General features: G+C 44.4%; 3 protein-coding genes across 3 annotated transcripts in view; 1 reads left to right on the top strand and 2 right to left on the bottom strand.

The window, feature by feature from the left end:
• Positions 1-12,124, bottom strand: part of LOC128304511 (segmentation protein cap'n'collar) — a 39,340-nt gene extending 27,216 nt beyond the window's left edge. The window contains exons 1-3 of the mRNA XM_053041705.1: positions 10,729-12,124; positions 8,114-8,308; positions 7,956-8,049 (exon numbers count right to left, since the gene is read on the bottom strand). Of these exons, the coding sequence (XP_052897665.1) occupies positions 7,956-8,049; positions 8,114-8,308; positions 10,729-11,712 (1,273 nt within the window). The 5' untranslated portion in view covers positions 11,713-12,124. The remainder of the gene's footprint in view (positions 1-7,955; positions 8,050-8,113; positions 8,309-10,728) is intronic.
• Positions 12,125-15,188: 3,064 nt separating this feature from the next.
• On the bottom strand, positions 15,189-22,446 carry LOC128304512 (aminopeptidase N). Its single transcript, XM_053041706.1, has 11 exons — positions 22,326-22,446; positions 20,401-20,499; positions 20,265-20,303; positions 19,955-20,143; positions 19,734-19,816; positions 19,378-19,559; positions 19,124-19,304; positions 17,503-18,952; positions 17,238-17,380; positions 16,407-17,171; positions 15,189-16,344 (listed from the first exon to the last, which is right to left on the bottom strand). Exons 1-11 carry the CDS (start codon positions 22,444-22,446, stop codon positions 16,198-16,200), a joined length of 3,399 nt encoding a protein of 1,132 aa, XP_052897666.1. The 3' UTR covers positions 15,189-16,197.
• Positions 22,447-25,078: 2,632 nt separating this feature from the next.
• LOC128301651 (GTP-binding protein Di-Ras2) lies at positions 25,079-27,334 on the top strand. The gene is made up of 5 exons (XM_053038236.1): positions 25,079-25,654; positions 26,046-26,153; positions 26,267-26,452; positions 26,535-26,705; positions 26,790-27,334. Exons 1-5 carry the CDS (start codon positions 25,577-25,579, stop codon positions 27,069-27,071), a joined length of 825 nt encoding a protein of 274 aa, XP_052894196.1. The 5' UTR covers positions 25,079-25,576; the 3' UTR covers positions 27,072-27,334.
• Positions 27,335-27,586: the final 252 nt, after the last annotated feature.

The raw sequence follows: 27,586 nt of genomic DNA, 5'->3' as shown, positions 1-27,586 counted from the left end.
ACACGGGAAACTAGGAAGTAACGACTAGAACGGACAGTCAGCACTAGAAGAGAGCGCGCACCAAACAACAAACCACACAATATAAATCACCATGTAATAATGACTCAAGGAAAAATGTTCTGCACAAAGATGACCCCATGAATGTGTCTAATAATGCGGGACAGGGCCATGCAAAAGGGTGACGGGAAGCGGAGACGCTCTGATTATCCGTGTGTGTGCAAGGGAACAAGAGAAGAAGGAACAACAACAACAACAACAACCCTCCAAGGCATCATATAAAAGGAGAGAAAAACCTGCACTGCCTGCCAACGCACTCACACACATGTATGGTCCACCGTGTGGTAAATGGTTTGTGTTTCTTTGCGGGCCGCGCGCGCGCCGCCATATTCAAGCAGGCATCCGAGCGTGTGTGTGTATGTGTATCGGTGAGTGGTGCTTATGTATGGCAGTATTACAATGATCAGTACATATTATCCGGTCACAGGCAAAAAGCATAAGAAGGGCACCGAGGGCGAGAAACTAACTAAACTACCGCCGTTGTGTCGTCCCGTGTGGCATACGCATACCACAAAAACGGAATAAAATATGTTTGTGTCTGAGCTCTGTATGCTGTGTATGTGTGGGTCTTTTATGTCGCTAATACATATCATTCGCCCGCCCCAACAGGAGACGGTTAACCTTTCTTAGTACAAACTCACCGATCACCTTCAACGAGCGTGTGTTGTTCGCACCACATTGGCACAAACTCGCGTCCGAAAGCTCTCGAAGGTGCTGTGTTTGATGTCTAATATGTGTTCTTCCAGCATATGGGAAGAATGCTATACTAAATTCTGCACTTGGCAGATATTAATCATGTGAGAAAATGAAGGTAAATAAGGACGTCGCAGTAACGCAACTCCCGACTGGCAGGCACAAGCGACAGCCATGCTGTGTGCCACACACCATCGCGTTGGCCATGCCATGTTGGAAATTCGTAACGCGCACTCGAAAGAGAAGGCGTGGTTTGTTTTACTCGTTTCGCGCTTGTGTGCGCGGTGCTATGCGCGTGTGCGTGAGTGTCTGTTTTATGTGTTGCCCCTTTAATCTTGGAATTCTTTTTCATCTCAAAAACCCATTTATTATTGTATTTACACAAAGCACAACACACACACATACACACACACACACACGAAGAGTCTGGTGTGCGCCATTATGTGTCGTTACATTTTCTTTTATTCGTGTTTCAACGAATTCTCTCGCTGCTATTTTACACTAAACGACTGCAACAACGCTATCAAAATCGATCACCACACACGGTGCGCGCGCCTCTCCCCGAGGGATCGAAATGGTGGAGCCAAAAAGGATACCCGGCCGAGCTGCGAAGCCACCGAGACGGGAGCGTGTTTAATTCGCTCGGATCGAAAAAACGACATGAGCTCCGACATTTTGGTTTGTGCCCGCAGAGTTCGAGCCATTTCACAATATTGGGAACTCCACGACAAATATCGATGGGGGGGAGGACTCATAATTTATAATGGGAAATAATCCACGGGGGGAACGATTTTTGTTTTTCGATTCGTTAATACGTTGCGTTCTCCGTAGCGAATCGGTCGTAATCGTTCCGATCGTTTCCAAGATTCACACACTGGGAATGGGAACCGCTAATGAAGTTCGTATTATGTGATAGCTCCAAAGGGTGTCCAAAACAGCCAAGCATCGGCTTTTGGCTTTGAAAATCCAGAACAGGAATTTTGCTGAATGATTCAAGTTATTGTAGCTCATAATGAAGATATGGGAACTAAAGAACTTGATGCTGTACAGAGCTAAACTTCTTGACTTATTAAGGTAAAAATTACTGATAGGATTCCAATTACATCAATCATTGGTACTATCATTCAAATATTCGTTAATCTAATAATTCATTCATCCACCTGCCCAAATACCTGACCACAACTTGTCCAATCTTTCGCTCTAGTATCATAATTAGCTTCATGCTCCTTTTCCCTTCCCCCAGTGCAACACGATACTATGTAAACATTGTGGCCAATATTGCAATGGAGAGCATGATTTAGAGCCACTTCTGACAAGTGGTCGACACTACAGGACAGACTTGTCCATTCACGGAGAGTCTTCAGTGCTTACAAAAGTAGCAGATCATCCAAATTTTGTGCAGCACAACCGTGACGAAGGTAAAAAAAAAAGTGTCCGTCATATTAATCTTCAACTTTCTTTGTGATACTCTAAATAGAGACGAAAGTTCGACAGTCCAGTAAAAGTGCATTACTATTCAGTAATTATGGTAAACAATGTAAAAGCACAACAAAACGGTTTAATTTATGGCATAGCCACATTGTGTAAACTAATTTAATTGGCACCATTTTTTAGTATAGTTTTACACAATAATTTTGTGTTTTATACAAATTTACAGTCTTAAAATGTTTGTTGATAAGCAAAATAAAATTTGAAACAGCAAATATGAAGAACCAAAATTGTTGAACATTAAAGTGAATAAAATAAACATTCACAAATCTTTTAGCACTTCATGTTGTATTATTTAATAGTACATAGGGTAAAATTTTTACTAATTATAATAACATGATTTAAAGAAGAAATGTAATCCGGAAAAGGAAAAGCTCTACAAATAAACTAGAGAATCAGCTTGATTTTCCTTAAGTGTAACAAGTAATATCTTAATTGAATTGAATTATAATCTGCTGAATTTAAGTAAACTATAAAGTAAAAACTATATCGTAACAGAACACCATTGAAACAGTTGAAGCATTATATAGATATATGAAAATGTAATAAAACACAGTTCCCAATGAAAACTACAAGAGTGTCAGTTAAATTTAAATAAAAAGCTCAATGTTTTCGATGCAATAGTACTGCATTTCCATGAAAATACCATGTATATAAGCAAGAAGCTAATAGATTAATAACAACCACGAGATGTATGTACTATATGTATGTATTGTAACTATTTGGAATAAAGTACACGAAAACTTACAAACACACGATAATTTATCAAAATAATAAATGTAAATATAATGTGAATATTTATTGCTAAGTTACCCACAGTATTGTAACTTTCGCAAACAACGTAAGAAGTTTATTTTCAATCGGGTAATTGAATTCAAAATGGATTGATATGGATCTCATGAATATTCTTTGCCGTTACTACTTCATAAACAAAACTTACAACTCTCCATGTGCAATATATATGAGAATTTTAAGATTAACATGTCTATTGATAAAACAGCTAAGACCAAATATCTGACAAAGTAATAAAATAGGCCTGACATACTAGGTCGTTACACCAAGAATACAGAGAGAGAGAGAGAGAGAGAGAGAGAGGTCGCGCACTAGTTGTATTGTTTTCAAATGACACATTTTCCGAAACGTTTTTGTTTCTCTTCAATACCAGCAAGTTTATAAACTTATTAGTCTGGCAAATATTCCTAACCTCTTAACTGTTTTTAGTTCAGTAATAGGAGGTACTATCGAAATGCAACATACACACAAGTACCGCCCTAAGCGTATGTGTTCATACATCGCACATATTTGCCCGGCAGAGCACATGCGCAGAAACGTTGAAAGGAAAATTTTTGCTGCAGCGCAATTTTTCCCGCCCCAAGTCCTGCATGGTAATAGCACACTTTCTTCGCATTACATTGACGAAGCAGCGTATGTGTGTTTGTTTTGTTTCCAACACAATGAGCATAATTTATCAATGTCTGAGAAACTGTTTTCCCCCATCCTTGATAAATCAAAATAACAATCATTTAGATGAGGCTTTTATCGGTCAAAAGCATTCCATTTCTGCACAATGGAAAGATTGTGTTCGAATTGACGATAAAAAAAATGTAAAGATAAAATGAAATACAATGTACTATACTCCTGCGCCTTATAGGAATATAACCAGCAAGGTGGAATGATGTTAAACTAAGTCATTAGAGGAACGCAATGTTCTTGAGGGTTTCTATTATAAATTAAAAAATTTAATTAAATTAGTTGCAGGAGCTGTGTATAGTTCACATTTAATCCAACATTCAATGGGTTTTACATACGTATATGGTCTTTTGTTCATTAAAAATCTTTATTTATAGTGTTATTACACGCTTCAGTGACATATGGACGCTCTCCAAAAAGAATTAGTTAAAACAAAATAAGTTAAGTTCGTCATCTGACTTACTCTCTCAATACTAAGAGCCAATTACAAGGGCAAAGGTTAAGTGTACTTCATCAGAATCCAATTAAGCGTCATCTGTATTCAACGGATCGTATCAACGAAAGTCTAACTGTACAATAGATTGAGCAATAACTACTTTATGTACAGCTTCTCAGACGTGAGCGGAGGGACACAGCATGAGTAACATTTGGTAGTTTTCTCTCATGAGCCACAAAAATTCAATCAGAATAGAGTTCTGAATTATACAGAAACACAAGTTTCCTTGTATTTAAATTATAATATTTCACTTTCAATCAGCTTTAAATAAAATTTCTATATACACAAACAGAAGAATAAATGAAGTGTGTTGTAGTTAATGAAAAGTACCTTAAACAGGACTGTAACCAATCGACAGACTACTTATGTGGTGAAAGATGGATTTTATAACAATGTTTTGAATATTTAATGCTTCATCATAAAGGTTACCAGAAGAAGAGAAATAAATTCTTATATTACAACACATGACTGAGCAACCTAAATTCGTTATGTTATGTTTCTTCTAACGATTATTTAATGTAGAAATAAAACAAATGATAAATTTCCTTCACTCTCAGAGCTCCAACTTGATTTATATGCCCTTCATTCACCAAACTCATCGTTGCCCACTAAAAACGAACGGATATTGTTAGATGCAAGAAGTTGTATCCATTTCCTGAGCAAATGGCAGTACGAGCTATCTTCCATCTTACTCAACGACCGCCCTTCATACAAGTAAATATCGAAAAAGTTATCCTTAACGAATCCTACCAGCAGCAAGCGGCAATGTTTGGTTAGAATAAATACTACTGCCATTTTCCTTTCTTTACCACCTGCAAAAAAAACCCTCCACAATCGCTTCTCTTTACCAAAATGGTAGGACCATGTCCTTTTACTGATTGATGATACCGCGAAACAAAGGCAACGCTTTTCACCGTCTTCCAAACGATTTCCACGTTGACTCCACGTTTCCGTTTCGGTCGCGTTTCGTTGTTCAGATAATGCCCCACGAGATGATATATTTAATAACACCCGCCCCGCCCTCGCGTGGCTTTTCCTTTGTGCCCGGTCCGGCACAGCACACACGTACGGCCGAACTACTTTTCTCTTGTTGGGCTTTATTAAGCCACTATGCGATGGCTTGCCGGCACTTTTGCACACATTGGATATGTAAGGGAGTTGGACGAGGTTATTTGAAAAGTTCATAGAACACCTTCAAACATTTTTAGTGTTGGGCTGAATTAAGTATTGCCGAAGAGTTATTTGTATGAATCATCAGTGAAAAATTATTGAAATCTTGAATTGATTCCATAAAAATTAATTAAGTAATAAGAATTTATGAATCACTAACAATTCATGAATCTTTGAAGATTAAAGGAACTTTAGAGATTTCAACTCTGAAGGTCGATGTATTAAGATTTTTTAAAGTCATTTAAGAAACTTGGTGTTGAAATTATTTACGAATTATCATCGATTTATGTATCCTTTAAGACTCTTTTTGATTTCCCTCCGAATAAATTTCATCAGCAAATGTCACATAGACACAAAATAATATTGTAAATACAACAGATAATCTATCCACACTGACTAAACTTAGTCAGTAGTCAATTGTGTCTATGATATTTTATCTAATTATGTAGCATATTATTATTTGTAAGGATGTGATTCAAGTATAACAGTTTTTATGCAAACAACTTACAAAATTATCGTTACTTTTCCACGCTGCCATGGACTTTTCCATCCCTATAGCAAACATAAGAACATGTTTCCTCAGTACACGACAGTAACGAGCAGAAAACTCATTTTTTAGTCGCGCACCACATGGCCGGCGACGGGTCGATCTTCATCGTCGTCTCCAGCACCGTCTTTGGCCGTTTGGCGGTTATGCTGGCTACGCGAGGGAGCGAATGTACGAGCGAAAAGCCTTCTACCATAACCATCACTGCGCGGTTCCGTTCGAAAACGACCCGTCCCGTACCGACCGCATTGCTGTGCGTCCGGCCGAAGCACGGAATGAAAAATGAACGTGAAATGAACTTGCAGTTTTCACCGAAAAAAATAATGGAAAGCCGAATTATATATCTCCTTTATTGCTGCTCCATATATACGGCCACATGTACGTTCGGCCTATTGGGAGACGGCGGCGGCGGCGGCCTACCCAAAAGGACGCAAGGAGCACATACGGCCCCTCGAGCGGGCTGATGTGTGTGTGTGTGTGTTAGTAACGACGGAACGCGACACCCTACGGTCTCTGGTGTGTTTCCTTAGCTTAATATGGCCGCTGATACAGAAACGGACGGCGCTGCCTCTACCACCACCACCGCTGACGCCGCACGCAAGTTTGACAGACTGATGACGATGGGTGTACACAATTCAGCGGCAATCAACGATCCCTTTATTCGAGAACCATCGAATCGTTTCCCCCCGGTGCGTTTTCTCGTTTGTGCTTTATTTTCTTTATCGCATTTTTCCTCTCCTTTCAGGCATGCATAGCACATGCCGACGTCGCTCCACAACGACGGGAGCGCGTTGGAGTGCCGGTGGAACCAATGGAACCACATCAAATAATATCATGTTGCTCCCACAATGACAGCTTGATGGCTAGGAACGGGCATACAGTGGTACAGTGGTGGTGCTGTTTACGCTACAGAATTGGAAAACTGCTGGAAGCCAACCACAATCGGTGGCTTTGGTGGCGTGCGCCAGCAGAAATTAAGTAAGCGAGGATTTTGCGTCTGTGTTTCTACACATTTTCTGTATACGCGTACTGTCTTCTACAACGCTCTAAATCATTAATTGTACGCCGTCTGAACAGATATAAATGAAACTTTTATAAACACCCACGATAAGGTATCTCAAATGAAAGCAATTTATGTGCTTTCATGTTCCAATTTTAATACGGCAATACAGCCTGGCCATCTTTCTCGAACAAACGAAAAATAAACATATTTTTAGGTTATGTTAATGGTTCCTTGTCCAACCTTAGTTTACTAAGTTATGTAGTTTTAATATTTTTGCTTAAACTTCTTAGTGCGGTAAATCTAATGGAATTTGTTTGTTTTGTTTGTTCGAATTTATTTGACTATTATTTTATTGCAATACTCAACTGCAAGTAAGCACACAAGAAATGTTATTGCAATAATAAAAATGTACTCAATTTATGAAATTCAAAATTTAATTAAATTAGGTCGAATACGTTCATTCATTAATGCTCATTATAAATAAATGAATAAAAAAAACATACCTCATGTCACAAAATCAACGCCCCCAATTGAAAGAACGTAAAACAGTTCTGTGATAAAGTAAAATAGGCATCGTTCATATGTTATGCTAAGTTGACCAGAGCAACGTCCGGACTGGTCCCATTATAGCTTCATAAACGCCAGCCATGTTTTGTTTGGTTACGTTGTGAGAAACCATCTAAATATTTAATGGAGCCCCAAATTTATGATACGCCATTGATCCTTGGCCCCGCTATCTGCTTGACGTTTGTTTGGGTGGCAGGATAAATTTCACTGCCAGCCGTGCGCAAACATATGCCCGGCCATTCTACGCTATTCGTACAAAGCGCTATTCATTTCACGTCGGGTGAAAGGTTTCAATCTGCACAAACAGGTTTGTTGTGTGATTATATCATTGAATGCGCTTAATCAAACCGCTATTGACGAATGAAAACAAAGCGAGCTATAGATGATACGCCTAATTCACTGCCCTAACGCTTCCATTCAACTGGTTTTGTGGTGTAGATCAATAGCTTATCGCCTTCACTCACCTGTTTCCGTGTCGATTGTGTACGATAGTCCTGCCCAAGGATCCACCAGGCTGCTTTCATCCGAAGCCTCGGGATTCTTTTCATAGTCGGCATTCTACAAGGCATAGCGTCACAGTGAGTATAATGCGTTTAACGGGGTTTTGTAATGTAACCAGTACCTTATCATTTTTTATCTCAAGCAACACCTTCAGCTTTTCCAAATCGTCCTCAGTATCGCATTTGATGTTGGTGGCAGATGCGCCCTCCGTTGCCGATGTGCTGGTGCCTTCCGGGGCGGAAGAAAGAGCTGCATTGCTGAGCGTAAACCCAAGATCGACATCCTGCTTCCAGAGGACTTCGATTAGATCCATTTCCTAAAACAAAGAAACAGCCAGGGAAACAAAGCGACACTTCGTGATTATTTTTGAACATTATTAACACATGTTTGCATACGGCAATTTATCGGATGACCATGAATTCTGGACAAGGCACACATTAGAAACAATTGCAATAAGACACTTTCAGAATGACCTGTTTAATGTGTTTCATTGTGTTCGTTTTTTTCTCCAAACTCCCACCGTTTCGGTGCACGGGTCCGCTTTGAACTTTCGTATGATTTAACACGCAAATTAACAACTTGTTTGTAAAGAAACATACAAAAACTAACGTACAAGCGCGTTAACTATGCCTGGCGTGCGTTACACACCACAACCGTACGCACCAGCCCACAGTACTTTTGTGGCTTAATTGGAGAGGGCAACCTTTTTTTGCTACACTACGGTCAGTTTACCTTCATACCAGTGTACCAGGGTCGATAAGAGCGTTATCGCTAAGCGAACGAGCGAAAAAGGCGCAAGATAACGACCAAATTTTGAGATAAAGCAGCCACTGCGAAGCCACTTGTGCCAACGTTGCGTACCATCACGAGTTAGCGTACAGTTAAACAATCGTGTTAAAATAGTACCCGTAAGACATCGTAAGATCGTGGCGAGATATCACTATAGTGTAGGGGAAACGGTACAAAACGTGAACAAATCAACGATTTATACGACATTCCCATCATATCAACAAAAACTTCCTTATAGCATAAAGATAAGCACGATAAGCTTCTTTAGGAACAATACGTTAAAAACAAAACCGAATAAATGATCTAATTAACTTAATCATTATTCATTATTCCACCTCAGGATGACGCTCATAATTCCAAACTTTAAAAGGATCACAACTTTACACGCATGTTTGTGGGCACATTTCACAGATGATAAAATTAATAATTCCAAAGGAATTATCATTAATTTATCACATTGCTTCTGATCCTCAGCACACGCACACAGCCTGCTGACGCTGGTAGCATGTGTGCGGTAGATGGTATATAAAGAAAATCCTATTTACTTCCAATTTAAAAGCAACCATCCATCATTCCTAAGCTCCTCCTGTGTTCTGTTTGTTATATAGCGTTTAAAATTGTACCTTGCTGAAAAAGGATAACACTATTCAACTGTCTCCTTCTCCATTTCCGAGAGAAGCTTTTGTGAGGTGAATTCCATCAAGAGCGACGCGAAGCTTTTAAATTTGTACCTTACACTTTTTAGTACACATTTTTAGAACACACCAGTTTCAGCGTGTCTGCACATAGATGGCAGCACCAGTTTATGCGTGCGTTGTTGTCTTTTTTGAAACCAGCCATATCTGGAGGGAAAGTGTTAAAATGTGTTTTGTGTGTTTTTTCCTTCGCTTTTTTGCCCATTTCCTTTTCCGTCTGACGTGTTGATTCACATTCCTATCTTTGTGTTTCGGGTGGGGACCCTTTGACGAATATTGTTTGCCCCATCACAACATCTGGTACATTTCGCATCGATAAAATAGGACACAGAGTGCGTTTGTGTGCGGTGGTTGTTCGTTACCCGTTTATCAAACATGATTACCTTTGAGATGCGCATTAACCCGCCGGTCGTCGGTCTGCTTGTTTACATCCAAATATGCATGTATCTTCGCAGGTCGCATCTTCCCGCACACAAAGAGAAAGAGAGAGAGACCGGTTAAACGCATATGCATCTTAAAGCGGGTGCAGGCAGCATCGTGCACTTGCCTTTCGCCTTTTGGTTCCCCCACAATTGTTGAATAAATACAGTTTTGTACATGGTTCTTTTTTACCCGTCCTCATCGTTATTTTCGTTCGCGAATGAGGAGGAGGTCGACTGCGTCGGCTTTTTCGGTGTATACTCGAAATGTTCGAAACAAAGAAACACCCCTTGCCGTCCAATGATCTTCAGCCGGCCAGTAGTAAAGATCTGATTGCAAAAATAAGCAAAAATAATCTATATCCACCGGTGAAAGAACCGAAGAAAGAAAACGCCTTGAAATTGTTGCCGCTCGGCACCGGTCACTCGTGACACTGTCCCCACCGTCCAGCAAACCCCCCAAAAAAGGTCAGCGAATCCTATTCGGCACAGCTCGGCGATCAACGAGATCTTTGTGTTTTTACCTTTTCCTTCGAGGGTGAGGACGATACGTCGACCTCCGTATATTCTCTCGAGCATCTGACTCTGACTCGTCGCAGTCAGAATATAGGGCGCGTCATGTAATAATTTATACACACCCACGGTACACCACAAATACCGGGCCCACACCCTCCGCCCCTCCTTCGTACATCTGTGTCACTGTCCCTGACGCATCATTGGTTTCTTTGTGTTTCAAACACTGCCAACAGCGGATTATTGGACGGATGTTTCACAAAACGCAAAGGGTTAATTATTCGCTCTTCTACGGACCACCACAACGGATTGAACTTTACCTCCTGTGTAAGATCCTGCGACGCAGCAGGCGGTGCAACCGTCGTATCATTGGCTAAATCGGACTCCTTTTTCACTGTCACCTCGGCAATATCCAGATCCGTGCTTACTAGATGCTTTTGCTGCGTGTTCACTTGCTCCTTAATCTGCCGCTGAATAGCTGCCTTATTATCCTGTCCATCCTCCAGATCGTCATCATCATCGTCTTCTTCGTCGTACGCACGTGTCTTGTTGGACCTGGTTGCCTCCATTCCTTTCGTATCTCCGTGCATCGAAGTGCTGGTCGTAGCCTTGGCCTCCTCTTCCTCCTCTTCCTTCACTTGCAACCGTTTGGTCGCTTGCTGCTCGTTGGCGGAGTTCATTAATGATCTTGCCCTCATTATGGTACCCTCTAGATCGGGCATGCTAGCAGCAGCGTCAAACTTTACCATCGGATTCTCCAACAATATCGTATCATACTCGCTCAGATCGGCCATATTCTGCTCGAACACAGAAGTTGTTTCCTCGAACAGATTCGTACTCAGGAAGATATCTTCTGCATCCACGTCGAAGTTGGCCAGAGCGTTCATTGTGGCATTGTGGGCAGCGGGCAGTACCGTCCCACCCCCACCGGACGCAACAGAAGGCACCGGCGATGATGGTCGTTCCTCCGCGATCGTACCGGCCGATGTGCTGTCATCGTTGGAGTCTAGCACGTTCAGCAGGTACGTCTGCAGTCCGCGATGGTTCTGCTCGATGAAGGGTTGCTCGAACCGTGACAAATCCTCGATGATGGGTGGCAAAAACTTACGATTCACGTACGACTGGTTGGAATAGTCCGGACCGGCGGCCAACAGCTCCAACTGCCAGCCGCCCGCATCTCCTACCCGCACCAATCGTCCGCCCCATTGCAGATCGAGGTAGTTTTCCGGATCGATTCGCAGCAGACTGAGGGTGAGCACCAGCGTCAGCAAGTGCTCGGTAAACAACTTCTTCGTCGAGAGCATAGCTGCTATTGCCGGTCAGCAACGGTGGTGATGTTGGCAAGTCGTAGCCTGCTACCACATACATCGAACTCCGCGAACAAATCTACGCACCTTCCCTTTATTTTTTGCTCGCTCGAGACGAAGCAGCCTATATTTGGATCCTCTCACCGTTTGTGTGTTTTTCTTGTTTTTCAACGTGAAATACCTGTTAGTTTTTGCTTAATTTGTATGTCAACAACTCACTGACGAAAAAGCTTTCGCTACGCGCACACACACACACGCACACGCACTTTGTGTCTCTGCTTCGTCCAGGGGGCAAGCAGAGGTTCGTCGCTTTAACATCAGCAAACCAACCGGTTAATGAATTCGCTCTTTACTGAGCCACCGAGAAACACTTTTGTTCCGCGTATTGTCGCAGCCCAATCCGCGTACATACACACCACTGCGTTTTGGCTGATGCGTATGATTCACCACAATCTCACCCCGTATACTCCTCACACTCGTACACCGTCCCGTCGACCGTTCGCTTGCCGTTTATACGTGCTCTCTTTATCGGGAAGTTTAATTATGCACCTTGCACCATACCTAGCTAGCACTTACGCACCAAAAGCCGAACCGAAACTTCACCAAATGACCTCTCAAACGAGGACGGCATCCTCCAGGTGTGGAGCCGTTAATCTGTCTTCGTTGCGTAGCGATTTGCACAAACAACCACTCGAAGCAAAGGGAAATATACACATCAAGTTAGTGAAACTTTTTCTTCCCTTTGTAAAACCCCAACACACATCCGTCACAACGGTACACTACACACGGTACGATCTTTGCCGTCGATTGCGTGAGTAATGCAAGTAATGCAGGTACGGGCGACGTAACTGCGATGCCAACGACGACGAAACTGTTTCGCGACTCTAGGGCGAATGGCGGTTCGCAAGCAGAATGTTCATATGCTACTGTTGCGGATGCCAAAATACGGACGGCTGTTTTGGTTTGGAAACAAAGATTAAAGGCAAATACACAACCGTGCTAGTGTCCCTCGTCCGAAGGGGGCGCCGTATGGTGAAATCGTAATTATCATACGACCCATCTCGCACACAACTTTACGCCGCATACATCACACTACGGAGAGCGACGTTTATACGCCCCGGTCAAATACTAGCCAGCCTGGCGAAGAGCGTATCGCGGAGAAGTCGTTTTTGTCTTCAACGGTGAATTACTAACGGTGAATTACTAACGGCGAAGGATGCTTAATTTACGCACCAACCAATAATGCTAGCGACAACCCCAACGCTATCAACGCCGCGATTCATACACAGAAGATTCTTCCAGAATGTACGGCTCTGAATTGCATCAGCGTTTGTGGTTTTGAACGTGACGGAGACGGCTACGACTATCCGTTTTTTGACCGCAAATCTGGCCGTATATGCTTCCAGCACGGTAATGTAAGGGTTGAGGGTGTTTTATCCACACTATAATGTTTATGATCGTACTTTTACTTGCAGAAACAACGCAACAGCACGCGAAAAACGAAAGACTTTACGCCGTGGTACCGTTCTGTAAACAAAGCCGGTTGCAATCTGTCAACCCAGTGACAGCCCCGCTCAAGTTCTACGAAAACGAGATGGCGAATGGCGATGCGTATTGTTGACATTGACCACCCAACCACGATACCGATTCCATTCAACGTGTATCGTTTGCGTATTTCTCGTAAATTTAATTCGGCTTGCACTGGTTAAATTCTTCAAATTTGCGTTTCGTTTTCTACTGCAATCCATGGCATACCCAAAATAGACCCAATTTCCATAACAACTTGGAATCAAACTAAACTGACATTAGAACACCAATGACGACACACGGAAAGCACGCATCTGATCCCTACCATCGTACTAGTTCGGTTCCAGATCAGAACATCGGATTCTGTCTTATCTTTTTTTGTTGTTGTGTGCCTTATACATAATGATGCAATCCGTAAGCCCCCAATTATTGTAGATGAGTTCTGTGATCATGTTAGTTTTTTGCTGCTGTTGACAAAAGGAATGAATGCGTGTTGATCATCAACCGTGAACGATGAGATATGCGACAGATCATCGGTACGTTAAGGCATTTGTCGTAGGTTGATTATCCTAAAACTATGTCCCATTACCGGATGTCTGCGGTGGTACAGAAGATGATGATGTTTTTGCCTTTTTTCGGTGCTGAAAACTCCGCTCCGCTTGATTCGATTATTAGTGTGGGGAAAGATGGTTCAGATGAGAATAATGAACATGATGTATTGATTAAGTTTGTAATGTTAAATGTCGGTTTATTCACTAATATTTTGCTTGGCCAGTACATACATGATGCGATACAGACGTTAAAGCAGCTAGCGGAGGTTTAGTATGTTTACATAATGATAGCTAAATGGAATCAGTATGGAATGTGGTGTGCTCATCGCGAACTGCAAACGTTCAGCACGCGGCTATGTGCGATACATTACCTGATGCTGGTTGACCATCGGTCGGTGGCTGTAGGCAATCGAGAGCGGTTCCTGTTCCGGTGCCAGCGACTGCATGCGCGGTAAATCAAAGTCAGCCATCGGTCAAAAGAGTTCTAAAAGAGCGAACAAAAAGTTGTTTCAGCTTACACAAGGGGTAAACACACAACATTGGTCAAGCATCCCGCCATTTGGGCGATGCGCATTATCTCGGTACCATCACCGCCACCGCCGCCACCACCACCACTACTACTACACCCTTACGCAAGCGACACTGCACGAGCTGCCTCAATTGATCACCGAAAAGGTTCACCTGTTGCTTACGCGAAATTCGATCGCGTCGACGGCTTGGCAGGCGTGTAAATACTTACAGCAGAATGCTGGTGTGCGTAATATGCGAAACAATAGAACGAACGTACTCGGTTACAAGCGAATGTACACACGTTGTGCAAATTGAAGTCGGTTTTTCGGGCACACGAGTACGAAATTAATCATACTTTTCCGTACACAGTGGAACTTTGATAAGTGCGATGACGTTATTCACGGCTAGAAATGTTCGACACAACAAACATGGTCGAGGCTGTTTACAGTAGGATGGCGAATACTTGCCCAGCTAGCTAGTGTGTCATTCAACGCACCAGAATTTGAATATCTCCACATCAGAACAAACGCGCTTGAATCCAATGTTTTACAACAAATTCTTTAAGTACACTTGCCTTATGTTCATGGAGATAAGTTGTCAATATCCATCCAACATGCTTTTGCGAGATAATCCTCCGACTCGACTAGGGCATTGGAATTATTGCTTCTTCTCCGGGGAAATGCTTGGATTGTTGAAAAGTTTGTTAATTTAAACTCTTTGCGACACTCAGGATCCGCTGAGCGTTCAAGCCGCCCCTGCGATCGGCAGCTAGTGGGCTAGTCATCGAGCGAACTCTGTAAGTATATTGTTCATCTTTCTTTCGTGCACAAAATCAAACAAACGATTGTATCGTTTTCACGCACCATTTAATTAGTTTGTCTTCCATGGTATGCAGTTTTGTGTTTGCTTGTTTCTGGTTTTGGTTAACTTGCAAAGGAAATTTCACGTTTCTGAGAGATGATAGATGCACTAAATCAATACTGAACACTGATTATTCATATATTCAACGTAAATCACTGGCTGCTGCGAAAATGGCGACATTCAGGCGAATATACCCACTGAACACCGGGAACATAGGATTGTTGCTTAATGACTCATTACTAAATAGCCGTACTTTCCCATTCATGGGCTTCTTGGTTGGTTAAACTTCCGCACTGCTCCACCGGAACGATTGTCTACGGACAATCCGGCCTACGGATTCCTATTTCTAGAAGGGATGCACACATCACACACACATCGTGGCGGGCGTTTTCAGCACCAAACAGCCTAAATAGCTAAACGCACCAAATCAACATGCACACATACACCATTGGGGGGGTTTTGCAGTTGCATTTGTGCATCCTTCAATCACTATCGTTTTTGCGGTTTTCTGTGTTTGTATGATTTCCTTTTGGTATGGTTTTTGGTTGTCTTTTTTTTTGTTTCGCTATGTTTCTTAATTTACTGGCGAGATATACGATATAAATTGTCGATCACACAAACTATTCTTTGCATTCTTTGGTAACTTATATGTTTGTAGAATATATATATATATTTACACCTATATACCTAAACGTAGACAGTGGAAGATTGAAGAACACTTCGCCTCCTACACGCGCCGTCCTCTCTTGGTATCTATAAAAGGAGTCTTGAGATTGTACTACGATAAATGCATTCTTGCCGCGTTTTTGTTGCTTGTCCTCGAAATTGTCCTTCGTTTTCCTCTATCTTTGTGTTCGTATTTTGTTTCTATATCTCTTCTCCTAGAGCGTCAAACCTTGAAAGTAGGCATCCAAAATATATCAATAATGTAGAAGAAAGGGGGAAAAATGGAATGCCGCGCATCGATGAGAAAATCTTGGATTGTTGGGCGAAACGAAATCTATTCCTCGTCCTCTATTGCTCGGTGCTCTAATCAAAAGTGATATTTGCTCTCGATCCAGCTGTATATGGATGCTTGGGAGCGGCTTACCCACTCCACGTTGGCTGCCACCGTACTGAGCGTCATGTTAAGCAGCTTTAGGCCTGGTCCGTCTCCAAACCGTTCCACCAATGATTTCAGCTGTTGGAATGAAATGTTGCGATTAGAAAAGAGTCCTTGCTGGTCACGCACGATTTACCTACCTCATCGTAATCGAACTTGGTCGAACCATACTGTGTGATAGCGGAGATAACCCGAGCGAACTGTACCGTGCCACGGCCTAGCTTGGACTGGAAATCGAACCATTTCGCCTGCAAAAACCGACACGCCATCGCACCACCAGTCGGCGTTCCGGCAATTGCGTCCAACACTTGTACGATCTCGAACACCGGAAGTGTGATGACGTGCGAAAGCAATCGGTTCTGCAGCCAAGCGTCCTTCGTAACACCGAGCGCACGCAATAACTCCATGCGCTCTTCCAACACTGAGCTCTTTTCGCGCCGTACGGCCATGTAGCGATCCCAACAGAACTGCCAGTACTGGAATTCACCCGACAGCACCGAACCGATGTACGCTACCGAGCGCAGGTTGGGAGGTATCGGTACCGAATGGGTGGTAAAGTTGGTCACCAACCCCTTGGCAAATTTGATCGTTTCCGCTTCCTCCCAGAGTGCCGCACTGAGCATCAGGACGGGGCGCAGTAGCTTAGTTTCATCTTCGCCCGTATCTTCCCAACCGAGCACTTGAATCGACTTCTCCAAATTTTGGCGCACGTATTCCGCCAGCACAAGGTAGCACTCGGAGTATTTAAGAATTTTGCGCCACTTCTCAAGGTGACTAGTGCCCAGTACGATTGGGCCCCATTCTTTTTCCTTCGGAAAATACGATATCAGCTCCATTGCCGCGTGGCATGGTATGAGATTAGCGTGACACAGGGTGAAGATATCCGAAACCAATCCGACGCGGTCCTGCAAGAGATTGAAAACATGACTAATTTGAACTTCTGATTCAAAATTTCTTAAAATCTGGCTTACCTGTGTACTGAATACAGCGTTGTTGATTTGCATCTGTTCGACCAGTTTAGCCCAGTTTGCTTCATCGTATAGAACACGATAGTAGCCCGTTTGACCGTGATTTAGCTTGATCCATTGTGCGGTGTGGTTTAATGTGATTATCACTAAACACAAAACGAATGATAAATATTTGTACCATTAGCAGTTTCAATAACATTCCAGAGTAGAAAAGGAATGAGCCACTAAGAAGTAGAACTACAGTTCTTGTTTCGCATTGCGAACATACCTTCGCTCGAGTTCAGCCAGATGATTAAACTTTGTTGTTCCTTGTTTTCGATAGATGTTTCATTCGTGTTTAACACATCCGTGATGTAATGAATGGGAAAGATCCACCGTGACCCACCATCGGATGCACCCTTGCCCGTCGGATCGACCGGTGCCGCCGTTGTTGTGGTGGTGCGTGCAGTCTCCCCTTCCAGCTCGATCTCTTCCGTCGGTTCGTCATAGATTGCCAGGTACTCAGCCGGCCGGAATCCTGTCTGTCTCACAATGAGACTGGTCCCGTTCATCGTCACGTTCAATAGTGGGAAGGCGGCCGTGTTGGTCCATTGGTTCATCATTTCCTTCACGTACTTGCTGTTGTTAACTTGTTTTGCACAGATCGCCCAAAGGTCGCTCGGTTCAGCCGTCTGAAACTGGTAGGTTTTCAGAAACTTGCCCAAACACTGCCGAAAATTTCGCTCGCCAATGGCAGACTGTAGCATCGACATCAGGGCCGCCGATTTGTCCACGTAGAATGGATCATTATTACCGGAATCGCTCGCACCGACACTGATACTTTCCCAACCCTGCAACGCATCAATGTCCAACGCTTTCGTTAGCGTATCGATCAGAAAGAGTTCCTTCATCGGCCACAATGGTTGAATGGTGGCCAACAGAAATCGGCTCAAGTACCGTATCAGACCCTCCCACAGCCATTTGTGCTTCCAGGTCTTCGGTGAGATGAGTCCACCGAAATATTGCTTCACGATGCCTTCGGAAATTTTTACCACTGACATGTGGTACTCCTTAGACGAAATGGCGGTAGGTTCGTTCAGGAAGGACGTCCGACATACGATCAGTCCCAGCGAGCTGGACAAATCGTCCAGCAGCGAGGGTAGCGCAACAAAGTCCAGCTTTGACAGAGGGTACGCCACCGAGAGCCATTGCTGCAGATACTCCAAAATATCCCGGGAGGTGTGCAGAATAAACGAACCCTTGGCGATGTGAGTTTCCGGTGCGTAGAATGAATACGCCGGTGCCGTCCGTATCATTGCAGTGTCGCCGGACCACACCGCATCTTGCTCTTGCACCACGGTTCCATTCGGTTTCGCTATTGTGGTTGACTCGGCCGCATTTATCGTAATATTGCTTTCATTCTGCGAAGGTTCTTTTGTGGGCGGTTGGTTGGTAAGCTTGAACAAATTCTTCGACAGTAGCACTGCAGTCAGATGACGGAAGGGTTTTTTGTCCGTTTTGGCCACCTTGGAGGGGGTGGATTTTCCATTTCCCATCCCTCCAGCTCCAGTTGTGCCGACAGATGGTTTGCCAGCCGCCGTACCTGTAGCACCATTGCTACTTGCGTTCACTTTTTGATATTTTGCAGATGGTTCAAGCAATTCGCGCTTAAAGTCACTGATGACCCATGAAACCGAATCCGGTGGAAGTGGTGGAGTTTCGGCAAAATCGTCTCTAAGCTGGAAGTTGATGCAATAATTGATAAACGTTAGCACATTGGTTCAAATCTCTAACAGAAACAGGGATGAATGCGAGTTTTGATGGACATTCAAGTTATGCGACAATTCGGACAAACATAAATCGTAGACGCAACCCTACCCACAAAGACTCTACCCGCTCTACACACTTACCAATCCCGTTCCCATGTAAAAGCCAACATCGTCCGTATCCTGTACAATAGAGTTAGACAAGCCTATGTGGAACCGGTCACGGAAGAGTGAGATTTTAAATGCTGCTCTCAAATGTGGCTCATCGAAACAAGGAAACGCTTTCCTCGTGCTGCCAGGTTTTAGAACCGTGGCGGCTAATGTCCTAAGGAATTGAAAAACAAAACAGTATTAATCTGGCTCTTTAATATGAGTTCCCATGAACCAACTTTTCATACTTCTTCATATCGAAATCTCCTTCGAATTGATCCAGAATCATTTTCGAGTGCCATCGTATGCTGAGCGTGTAGTTTGCCTTTTTCCGCAGCTTTTCCCGTGTCTCGATGTACAGCTGTTGGCGCGGCGTATACTCAAGCATACGGAGAATTTTCAACGCAAATCCTTTCGGTCCCACCAATGCCTAAGAGAAGGGCGAGAGAGGGTAGGGTGGAGTAATTTATAAGACAAAGCAAAAACAGTACGATTCAATATGTATGATGCATTTCTTATGAACCGGGCAGTAGGGACGAAGGGTCCTTTTCTTTGTGAGGTGGTAAACTGAGCAAACGTAATTCAATATTGATATGGAACCTACCTTTTCGGTAATGTTGAGATCCTGTGCGTGCAAGACCACGAAGTTTGTCTCCTTCTCCACGTACAGCTCTATCGACACTTGACCTGCCGGTGTACCGATTTCGCCACCCGAAACATAAAACGGAATTGTGAAGGTGTTAAATTATGGAATGAAAAATCATAAATGCAATCCATTTGATAGTTTGGAGAGAGAAAAAAAAACCGAAATCGCGGACGATTTACCTTTTACGTCTAGCGTCGTTAGATTGGGATGTATTGTTAGAATGTACCGATTTGGTTTCACATTGTTCGGTAACGTTGGTAGCAGCCACGGAAATGGTTGGCCGTTCGTTGCAATTGGTAGAAACGGCTCCGAGCTGTTGTAACCATCCGGCACGTACCCGGGCGGTATTTTCCCCGCACATGGGCAAACTACATAATACCGAAGTGAGAGGAAAAAGGCAAAACAAACCAAAATCACCATGGTTAATACTCAATATATTTGTGTTGAATGGTTCGATTCATACATGACACGCATGTGACCGTGACCTACCTGTTTGTGGACCGGCGTACGCTATCACTAGGGCCGTTGCTACAATATTATTCAAAGGCAAATGTTGAACGTTAGAACACTGTGCAAACGAGACTGGTTGTGTGGGGACATCCTTGTCCCCAAGAGCAATAATTACCTAGTAATGTTCCCAACACTATTGCTGTCACAAATAGTGCTCGTTTCTGTGAACATACGGCAACGCCATCGCGCACTGGTCGTGAGGAGCTGTCGCCACCTGAAAACAATAACAAAAATAATGGTAATTTAGACAACATCAGGAAGAGAGGTTGAGGTTTGAGGACATTGCTAGATGACAACAGCAAGAATATATAAGGCTCCTGCACGACATGACTGCCTAGTGCGTGTCTCTACCTGTAAGGAATGCATCGTCGTCAGAGTCTGGCTCCGTCATGCCGATGCGTTCTCTTCGCCACGGTTTGTTGTTAGGGCCACCACTGCCAACGACCGATACTTTGACGGGGCCCCCCTTTCTTTGCTCGCCAGCCAATACGGCGGCTGCTTCCGGTACAGGCGGTTGCTGTGCGGTGACGGGGTGGTGAAGTTTAAATTAAAAACCAACTACCCTGCAGGCGCCTCCACTAGCCGAGATGGGCAGGTTTGCGATTGTCGTGAACTAACGCTAATGGGCAGTAATGCAAGCTGCCTCTTCATATATTCCACTGCAAGAGCGTGCAAGGATGATGTTTCGAATACAACAAAAGGAATTGGCGCGTATCGTTTACACCACTTTCAGGGGGTGAATTGCGACTACTAACTGCGGCAAAAACATTCCGCGTACAAGCACTACTAACACTACTACTATGCACAATAACACAATGCTGATTGCCTGACACACAACGGAAAGAATACACAGCCAACTTCCAAATTGCTTTTCGAAGAAGGAAAAAAGTAACGCTTGCGTTACAAAGTGACAGCTTCCGCAAGTAAATGGCGTGCAGCCTGCTATGATGTACACCTGCTTCCCCACTGCCTCTGCTAAACACCAGCCTGGAACGGCTAGAACAAACACAATGCTTGCAAGTGCATCGTGCCACCGGAGCACTGAAATGAAATTGCCTTTTGCTATCCCCGGACGGGGGATGTGCGCGTGGTTGAAATTACGAAATGTAACAAGCACCACCCGGAGCACTCCGTACAAAGCTTATCGGTCGGCCATTGCAGTTAGGCATCGGCGTAGCACACGCGTATCAGAGCGTGCAAGGTGAAAACGGACGTCTACTTGAAACGGCACACAGCCCAACTCCTCACACACTAGCCGTGCGTATTTCTGATTAATTTCTTTCTCCGCCTTTCGCTTTGCACTGTCTGCGGCCCGACAGTGTGGTAACAGTCACAGGTAACTACTAATTCAGCAGGATGCGCTCCATTTACTAAAACGCACACCGGATTCACAATTCACAGCGCTCGCGAGGGTCGGGATGCACACCGACGACCAGTAGCGGCCATCCCAGTATAAATAGAAGGACGGAAAGTGTAGCGCTTGGAGAGAAGCGTTTCATTTATTTGCAGAGGACGGCTTCACTGATGATGATGATAGGGAATCTGTCAATATTTTTTCACATTTACACATCCACTGGACATGCGCACGGTGTTGGAGCCGAGAAGCATTGCATGGCATGCTACGGAGCGCCTGGTTGTGTGGTGCTTGCTGAAAGTAAATCTCGCACACTCTCGCACACATGCATGCCTGTGTGCGTTGTAATGTGACAAAAGGACAACGTGCCGATGTGTCGGTGTGTTGGTGAAAGGCAGAGCGCATATTTTTATATCACTCTTGAGAGGGGGGCAAGGTATTCGACGACATTGGCGAAGTTGCGATGCTCGTCCAACAAGGCGTACATTGAGGCAACTCGCCAAGGCATCATAGGAATGAAGTGACATTAATGAGGAAATGGCACCAATTTAGAACCTCCGGCATACTGCCGGAAGTGTGACAATACTACTGAGCGCATGGTAATTAAATGACTCGATGCCCCATTATTCAGGGTGAAACAGCATTCTAACTTCCAACCTCACCAGTTCGTAGGGACACATGCTTACCGAATTTATTTATCCCGTTCCGTTTTTTGCTGTCCGTCTCGGAAAGTTTGTCCATGCCGCCCAGCGGCTCCAGCTCGACGCTTTCGGCCATCGCCACCTTGTAGTCATTCCGGCGCTTCATTTTGGGGTGCGTGGCGTATGTTGATGAAGTAATGGGGATTAACTTACCGGCCTGCCGTGCACACCGGTGGCGATATGTAGCAACCGTCGGAAGACGTCGTCGGAAGAATTTGTTTTTAGGTAATGCAAACCAATACAACAACTAAAGGTTTCGACGACGACGACGACGAAAGGATACCGGAGATCCTCCACACTATCTTTTTCGAACAGAGAATTCACGAGGTACGATGGCGTCAGCACAATGTGTGTGCGCTACTCACTGCTCCACTTGTTGATAAACACACGTCACGATGTCTGGCCGTTCAAAACATTGGAAAACTAATTCGCGGCGAATACTTCCGGATGCTTCCGGATACTCTCAACAATCACTACTACGGCACTAACGCTCTATGACCTACTGATATGCATTCGGTTTTGTCGGAAGATAAATATACGCACGGTGCGCCGCAATATCCCGTTTTTGCTCTAAATTCGATAATAATACTGAGGGACAGAGCACAACAGGTAGAGATTTTTCCGGTACTAAACAGCCCCAAGTAAAGTGTTGTAAAAGGTGAATCTTCCTACACGCGGTAAATCTTCGGTTCAAAACAGCCAAAAGTTGAGTATTAGATATGGTAAGCAGTAAAAAGTACTGTGTATAGAATCGAATAGTGAGGATGTTGTGTGCGTGTGTGTGTGCGCGCTTTTGTTTTCCACTTGTTTTCACATCCCTTCGCAGCGATGTTGCACACTTCAACTTTCCTACACGCCCCCCGTTTGTACACGCTTGTTCGCGGGAAGGCCACACACCGAAATGCTCCACAGTTCCTTAAATTACGAGAGGACCAAAGAATGCGCCCTCGGGATGTCGACTAAACGGTTGAGAACTGCACTTGCTTCACGTGTAAAATTGGTCCTAACGGTTTCCTCGTGTCCTCGCTGGAGTTGTGAAGTCTTGCCGTTTTGTTGTCTTGCCATTTGCTGATACGGTCCCCAGCACTACACCCCACGGTCACCCATGGTTTTCCCGTTTCGGGTGTTGCAACACTAGCGATCCTGGCCACTACCAAACGCTCGTTGACATTTCGGCAGACTGATATTGATTTATCAATAAAATGCGAAACAAACAGCGTGTGGCTGAAGGGACGAAGCGCGTGTATGTGTGGATGGAATTTGGCAAACCGTGGCGTCCCGTGCCGCGCATGCGTTCCGTCCGCTGAACCACTCCGATGGATGTTGTTTGTAGCCAGCAACTAGAGGGGGGTGAAATGACCACTGTCAGGGTTGCTTCCATAGATGATAGCCAGCATAGAGATGTGAAATTTATGGAGAAGAACGATTAAAGTAGCCATATTCTATTAAAAGTGCAGTCTTGAGTTTAGGCTAGTGTGTTTAGAGCGATTAAAGAATCTTTTGAGAAGAGTGATTTATTTGAATCTGCATCGATCATCAGTAATGGACTCGCAAAGGATTCATAAATATGCCGAGCGGATAAACTAAAGCGGGTTGTTAGACCTAGTTTTTACAATTGATATCCGGGGGGAATGTCATGAATGTTGAACTGAATCAATCATGAATCAACGAGCTGATTTGAATGACTCCTCACTAAAGATATGAATTACGCTTCGCAAAAGATGCATCAAGCACAACACTAGTTTTGTTGGTAAGTATCCAAGAGGACACACATATTTTAACACAAACATCCTGTATTTCCTATTTATTGCTGTTATGGCATTGCAAAACTGTACAATCGAAAGTGCCATAAAAGAGCATCCGGTTCTGTTTTGACGTTTGGACCAAAAATTCCCCAAACATGAAGATACTCGCAGCGTACCCCTATTTTATCAGGAGAGATAAGAGCACGGCATCCAGCGAGACTTATCCACCGTCCCAACCGTGTGCGAGAGTAGCGCCTAGTAGCGTGTGGAAAACGCTTTCCCTGTCGCTATACTGCAGGCCCGCGGATAAGAGCGTGATGGATGGATAGACCTGGTGAGCGCAGATGAAAAACTGCGGATACTCGCCCGTTAACCATCGATTGCTTCTCCTGCGTGCAGAATTGTCAAATGAGTATATTTTGTTTGGTTTGGGGAAAGACGCACGCCCGAATAAGGGCGAGAACAGATGCAGGAGACAGTTCGGAGGGTGGCAAACTGTAAATAGAGCAGGGAGTGAAATTCTACGCTGTCATTTTTTTTTGCTCCACCGAGCGCATTCATTGTCGCTATAAACGTTCCGTTCCGTCGAGGAACGCCTGGATATAGGCAAAAGCGCTTTCTTGCGTGTGGTTTCCAGCGTGTGAGCTGTGCGTTGTGTGTGGTGTTTTGTTTCGCAGCAGCTTCCCAAAAAACTTCCCTCCTCCTCCCCAAGTTTAGCCCAGCCAACACACATTTTCGACCACTCGGCCAACAAAACACACACACACCCATATGCACGTACACATACAGTAGCGTGCACGCACGTACCGTGACACACACACACACGCATTCGATCCGAAACGCCAGGATGGGAATGTGAGGTAGGAAAAACACGGTCCAAGCAGGCACACACAGGCAAAATAGGTGGCAAACCCACGGTTGTGTCGCGGCGCTACAGTCGACTAGCGAGGGAAAACGCATAAAGTTTAGAGATACGGCAAATGTAAACGAAACCGCAGTTCGTCCTCAAACAAACATCGAATTTTCTTGTTTTGTTTTTTGGCTAATATTATCCATAGTTGTTGCTGCACGCGTTGCGAAAAGCATTGTGATGTTTGTCGTGTTTGTACAAATGTTGTTGATAGTGTGAGCACAGTAGGCGTGGAGGAACGAACGAAGACCAGGGAAAGTCGCGATTTGTTGCCAGTTCTTAAAGCGATAGCGAGTTCTTGTTAGAGTTATTATATATTATATACATACAACAGTATACACCATATATATAACATATATATATACACACACAAACACACACCAAACACGCACTAGGATATGCACGCACCAGTGTCCTGCTCCCGCTAGTTTTCCCCACCCCGGAAGAAAGTGCACGCGAGTGTTTTCAGTGACTGGAAATAGTAGCCCCCCACGAGAAAGCAACAAACAAGCAACAACTACACTTTTGTTTGTTGCAAATCCAACGAACGAACGAACGAATCAACAAACAAATCCACCAAGATGGGCGAAATGGATAGGAATAACAAGAAAATTTTACAAAACATCAAAATGCCCGAGCAAAGCAATGACTACCGAGTGGTACGGCCCGTAATGTATAAATTCTCCATCCCCACCCATTCCGTGTTCTTTCCCGCCTCCAACCCGAACCAACCAACCACCCTAGTGTTCCTCACTGGGTAGCGTTCTCAATACCGTGCGCCCCCATCGCCTTTAGAGGCGTGAAGGCGCGGCATGGAGCGTTCCTGTCCTGCGGGGTGCACCTAGTGGCAATGTTTAAAGTATTTTGGTTTATCTTTTCGTTTTTCGGTTGGTCTTTCTGATTGCATGCAAAACCTTAAGTGCCTAGTTCGCATATGTACTAAGAGCAAATGTTGTGTGTTTGTTTGTGTGTGTGTGTGTGGGGGGTGTGCGTGTGTTCCTTTCCGTTTCATGTTCCGACCCGCTTGGACGGCTGTGCGCATCCCTGGAGGTGGTGTTCGGTGCCGGAGGTGTTGGCAAAAGCTCGCTGGTATTGCGATTCATCAAGGGAACATTCCGTGAAAGCTACATCCCCACCATCGAGGACACGTATCGGCAGGTAAGGAAGCGGAAAGCAGCAGAAGATCCCAGCCGGCACGCAGTTGCTTGTGGGCGCGAAACCTGTCTTGCGATGCGCACTGTTGTCACTGATTCCATGTTGTACATTTCCAGGTGATAAGCTGCAATAAAAACATATGCACACTGCAAATCACCGACACGACCGGTTCGCATCAGTTTCCGGCAATGCAGCGGCTGTCCATCACGAAGGGTCACGCATTCATACTGGTGTACTCCGTCTGTTCGAAGCAGAGCCTTGAGGAGCTCCGACCAATTTGGAGCTTAATCCGGGAGCTGAAGGTAAGAAAGTGGGCTACTGTGGTGGACCGGAAGGCACCTGGCCGGTGTATGCTTCCGTACTCTATCCGTTTCCCTTTTCCAGGGTGAAGAAATATCCCAGATACCTGTAATGCTGGTCGGCAACAAATGTGATGAAAGTGAAGACTTACGGGAGGTGACCAACATCGAAGGTCAAACGGAAGCCGCTACCTGGGGTGTATCGTTCATGGAAACGTCTGCCAAAGAAAACCACAATGTTACCGAACTGTTCCAGGTAAATGGTACCGCAAAGCCAAGAATCTAACCGAAAAACTCGACGCTTACGCTTGCTTTAACTCGAAACTTTCTTCCGCACCAGGAACTACTCAACATGGAAAAGAACCGAAACGTATCGCTGCAGCTCGACGGGAAGAACAAGAAGAAGAACAAAAAGAAAATGATGAAGGAGCAGGCGAAGGAGGAAAAGCTGCTGAAGGAGAAGAAGGAAAAGCAAATGCAACGGGAAAAGGAAAAGGGCAAAGAGAAGGACAAAGACAAAGAAAAGCAAACGAAGGAAAAGGACAAAGGGAAGGAGGGGAAGGAGCAGGCACCGGCCGGCGAAGGTAGCGGCACGCTGAAGGAAAAGTGTAAAGTGATGTGAAAAGCCGGTGCAAATACCGGGCACTAGAGCGCGACTAGACGACCATTGCGATTATTATGACGGCACGCTTAACTCAAGAAATGATTCTGGGCGGACGCGTCCGAGCGTTTCGAAATTCGTTATATTATTGATATTATATGAAGAGGGCAGCAATTTATGGACGGACATGAATCGAGAAACTGCACAGCCAAAACAAAACAGCAACACGTAACACACAGCTATACAACAACAAAAAAGGATGAGAATAATACTGTACATACAGCTGCAGCGATTAATGGCAAAAGGGACAAATTACAAATGGCCAACAGGAAAGGAGACACTTTAGGCAATCGAGACGAAAAAGGAACCGGAAACGCCACGGTTCGTGTCCGTATTTTTTTTGGGGCGTACCATTGCCCCCTGTATCCAAAAAAAAAGCCTCTGCGGTGCGGAAGCGCTACATTCCACTCTAAATACTTATATATGAAATTTAAAACGTATCGCGCGTATGCAACAAGCAATCGACATGATAGTGG

Source organism: Anopheles moucheti, chromosome 3 (genome assembly GCF_943734755.1).
Source record: "Anopheles moucheti chromosome 3, idAnoMoucSN_F20_07, whole genome shotgun sequence".
Classification (NCBI taxonomy): Eukaryota; Metazoa; Arthropoda; class Insecta; order Diptera; family Culicidae; genus Anopheles; species Anopheles moucheti.
Note: the sequence above shows the minus strand (reverse complement) of the source record. Positions and strands in the feature narration are given on the sequence as shown.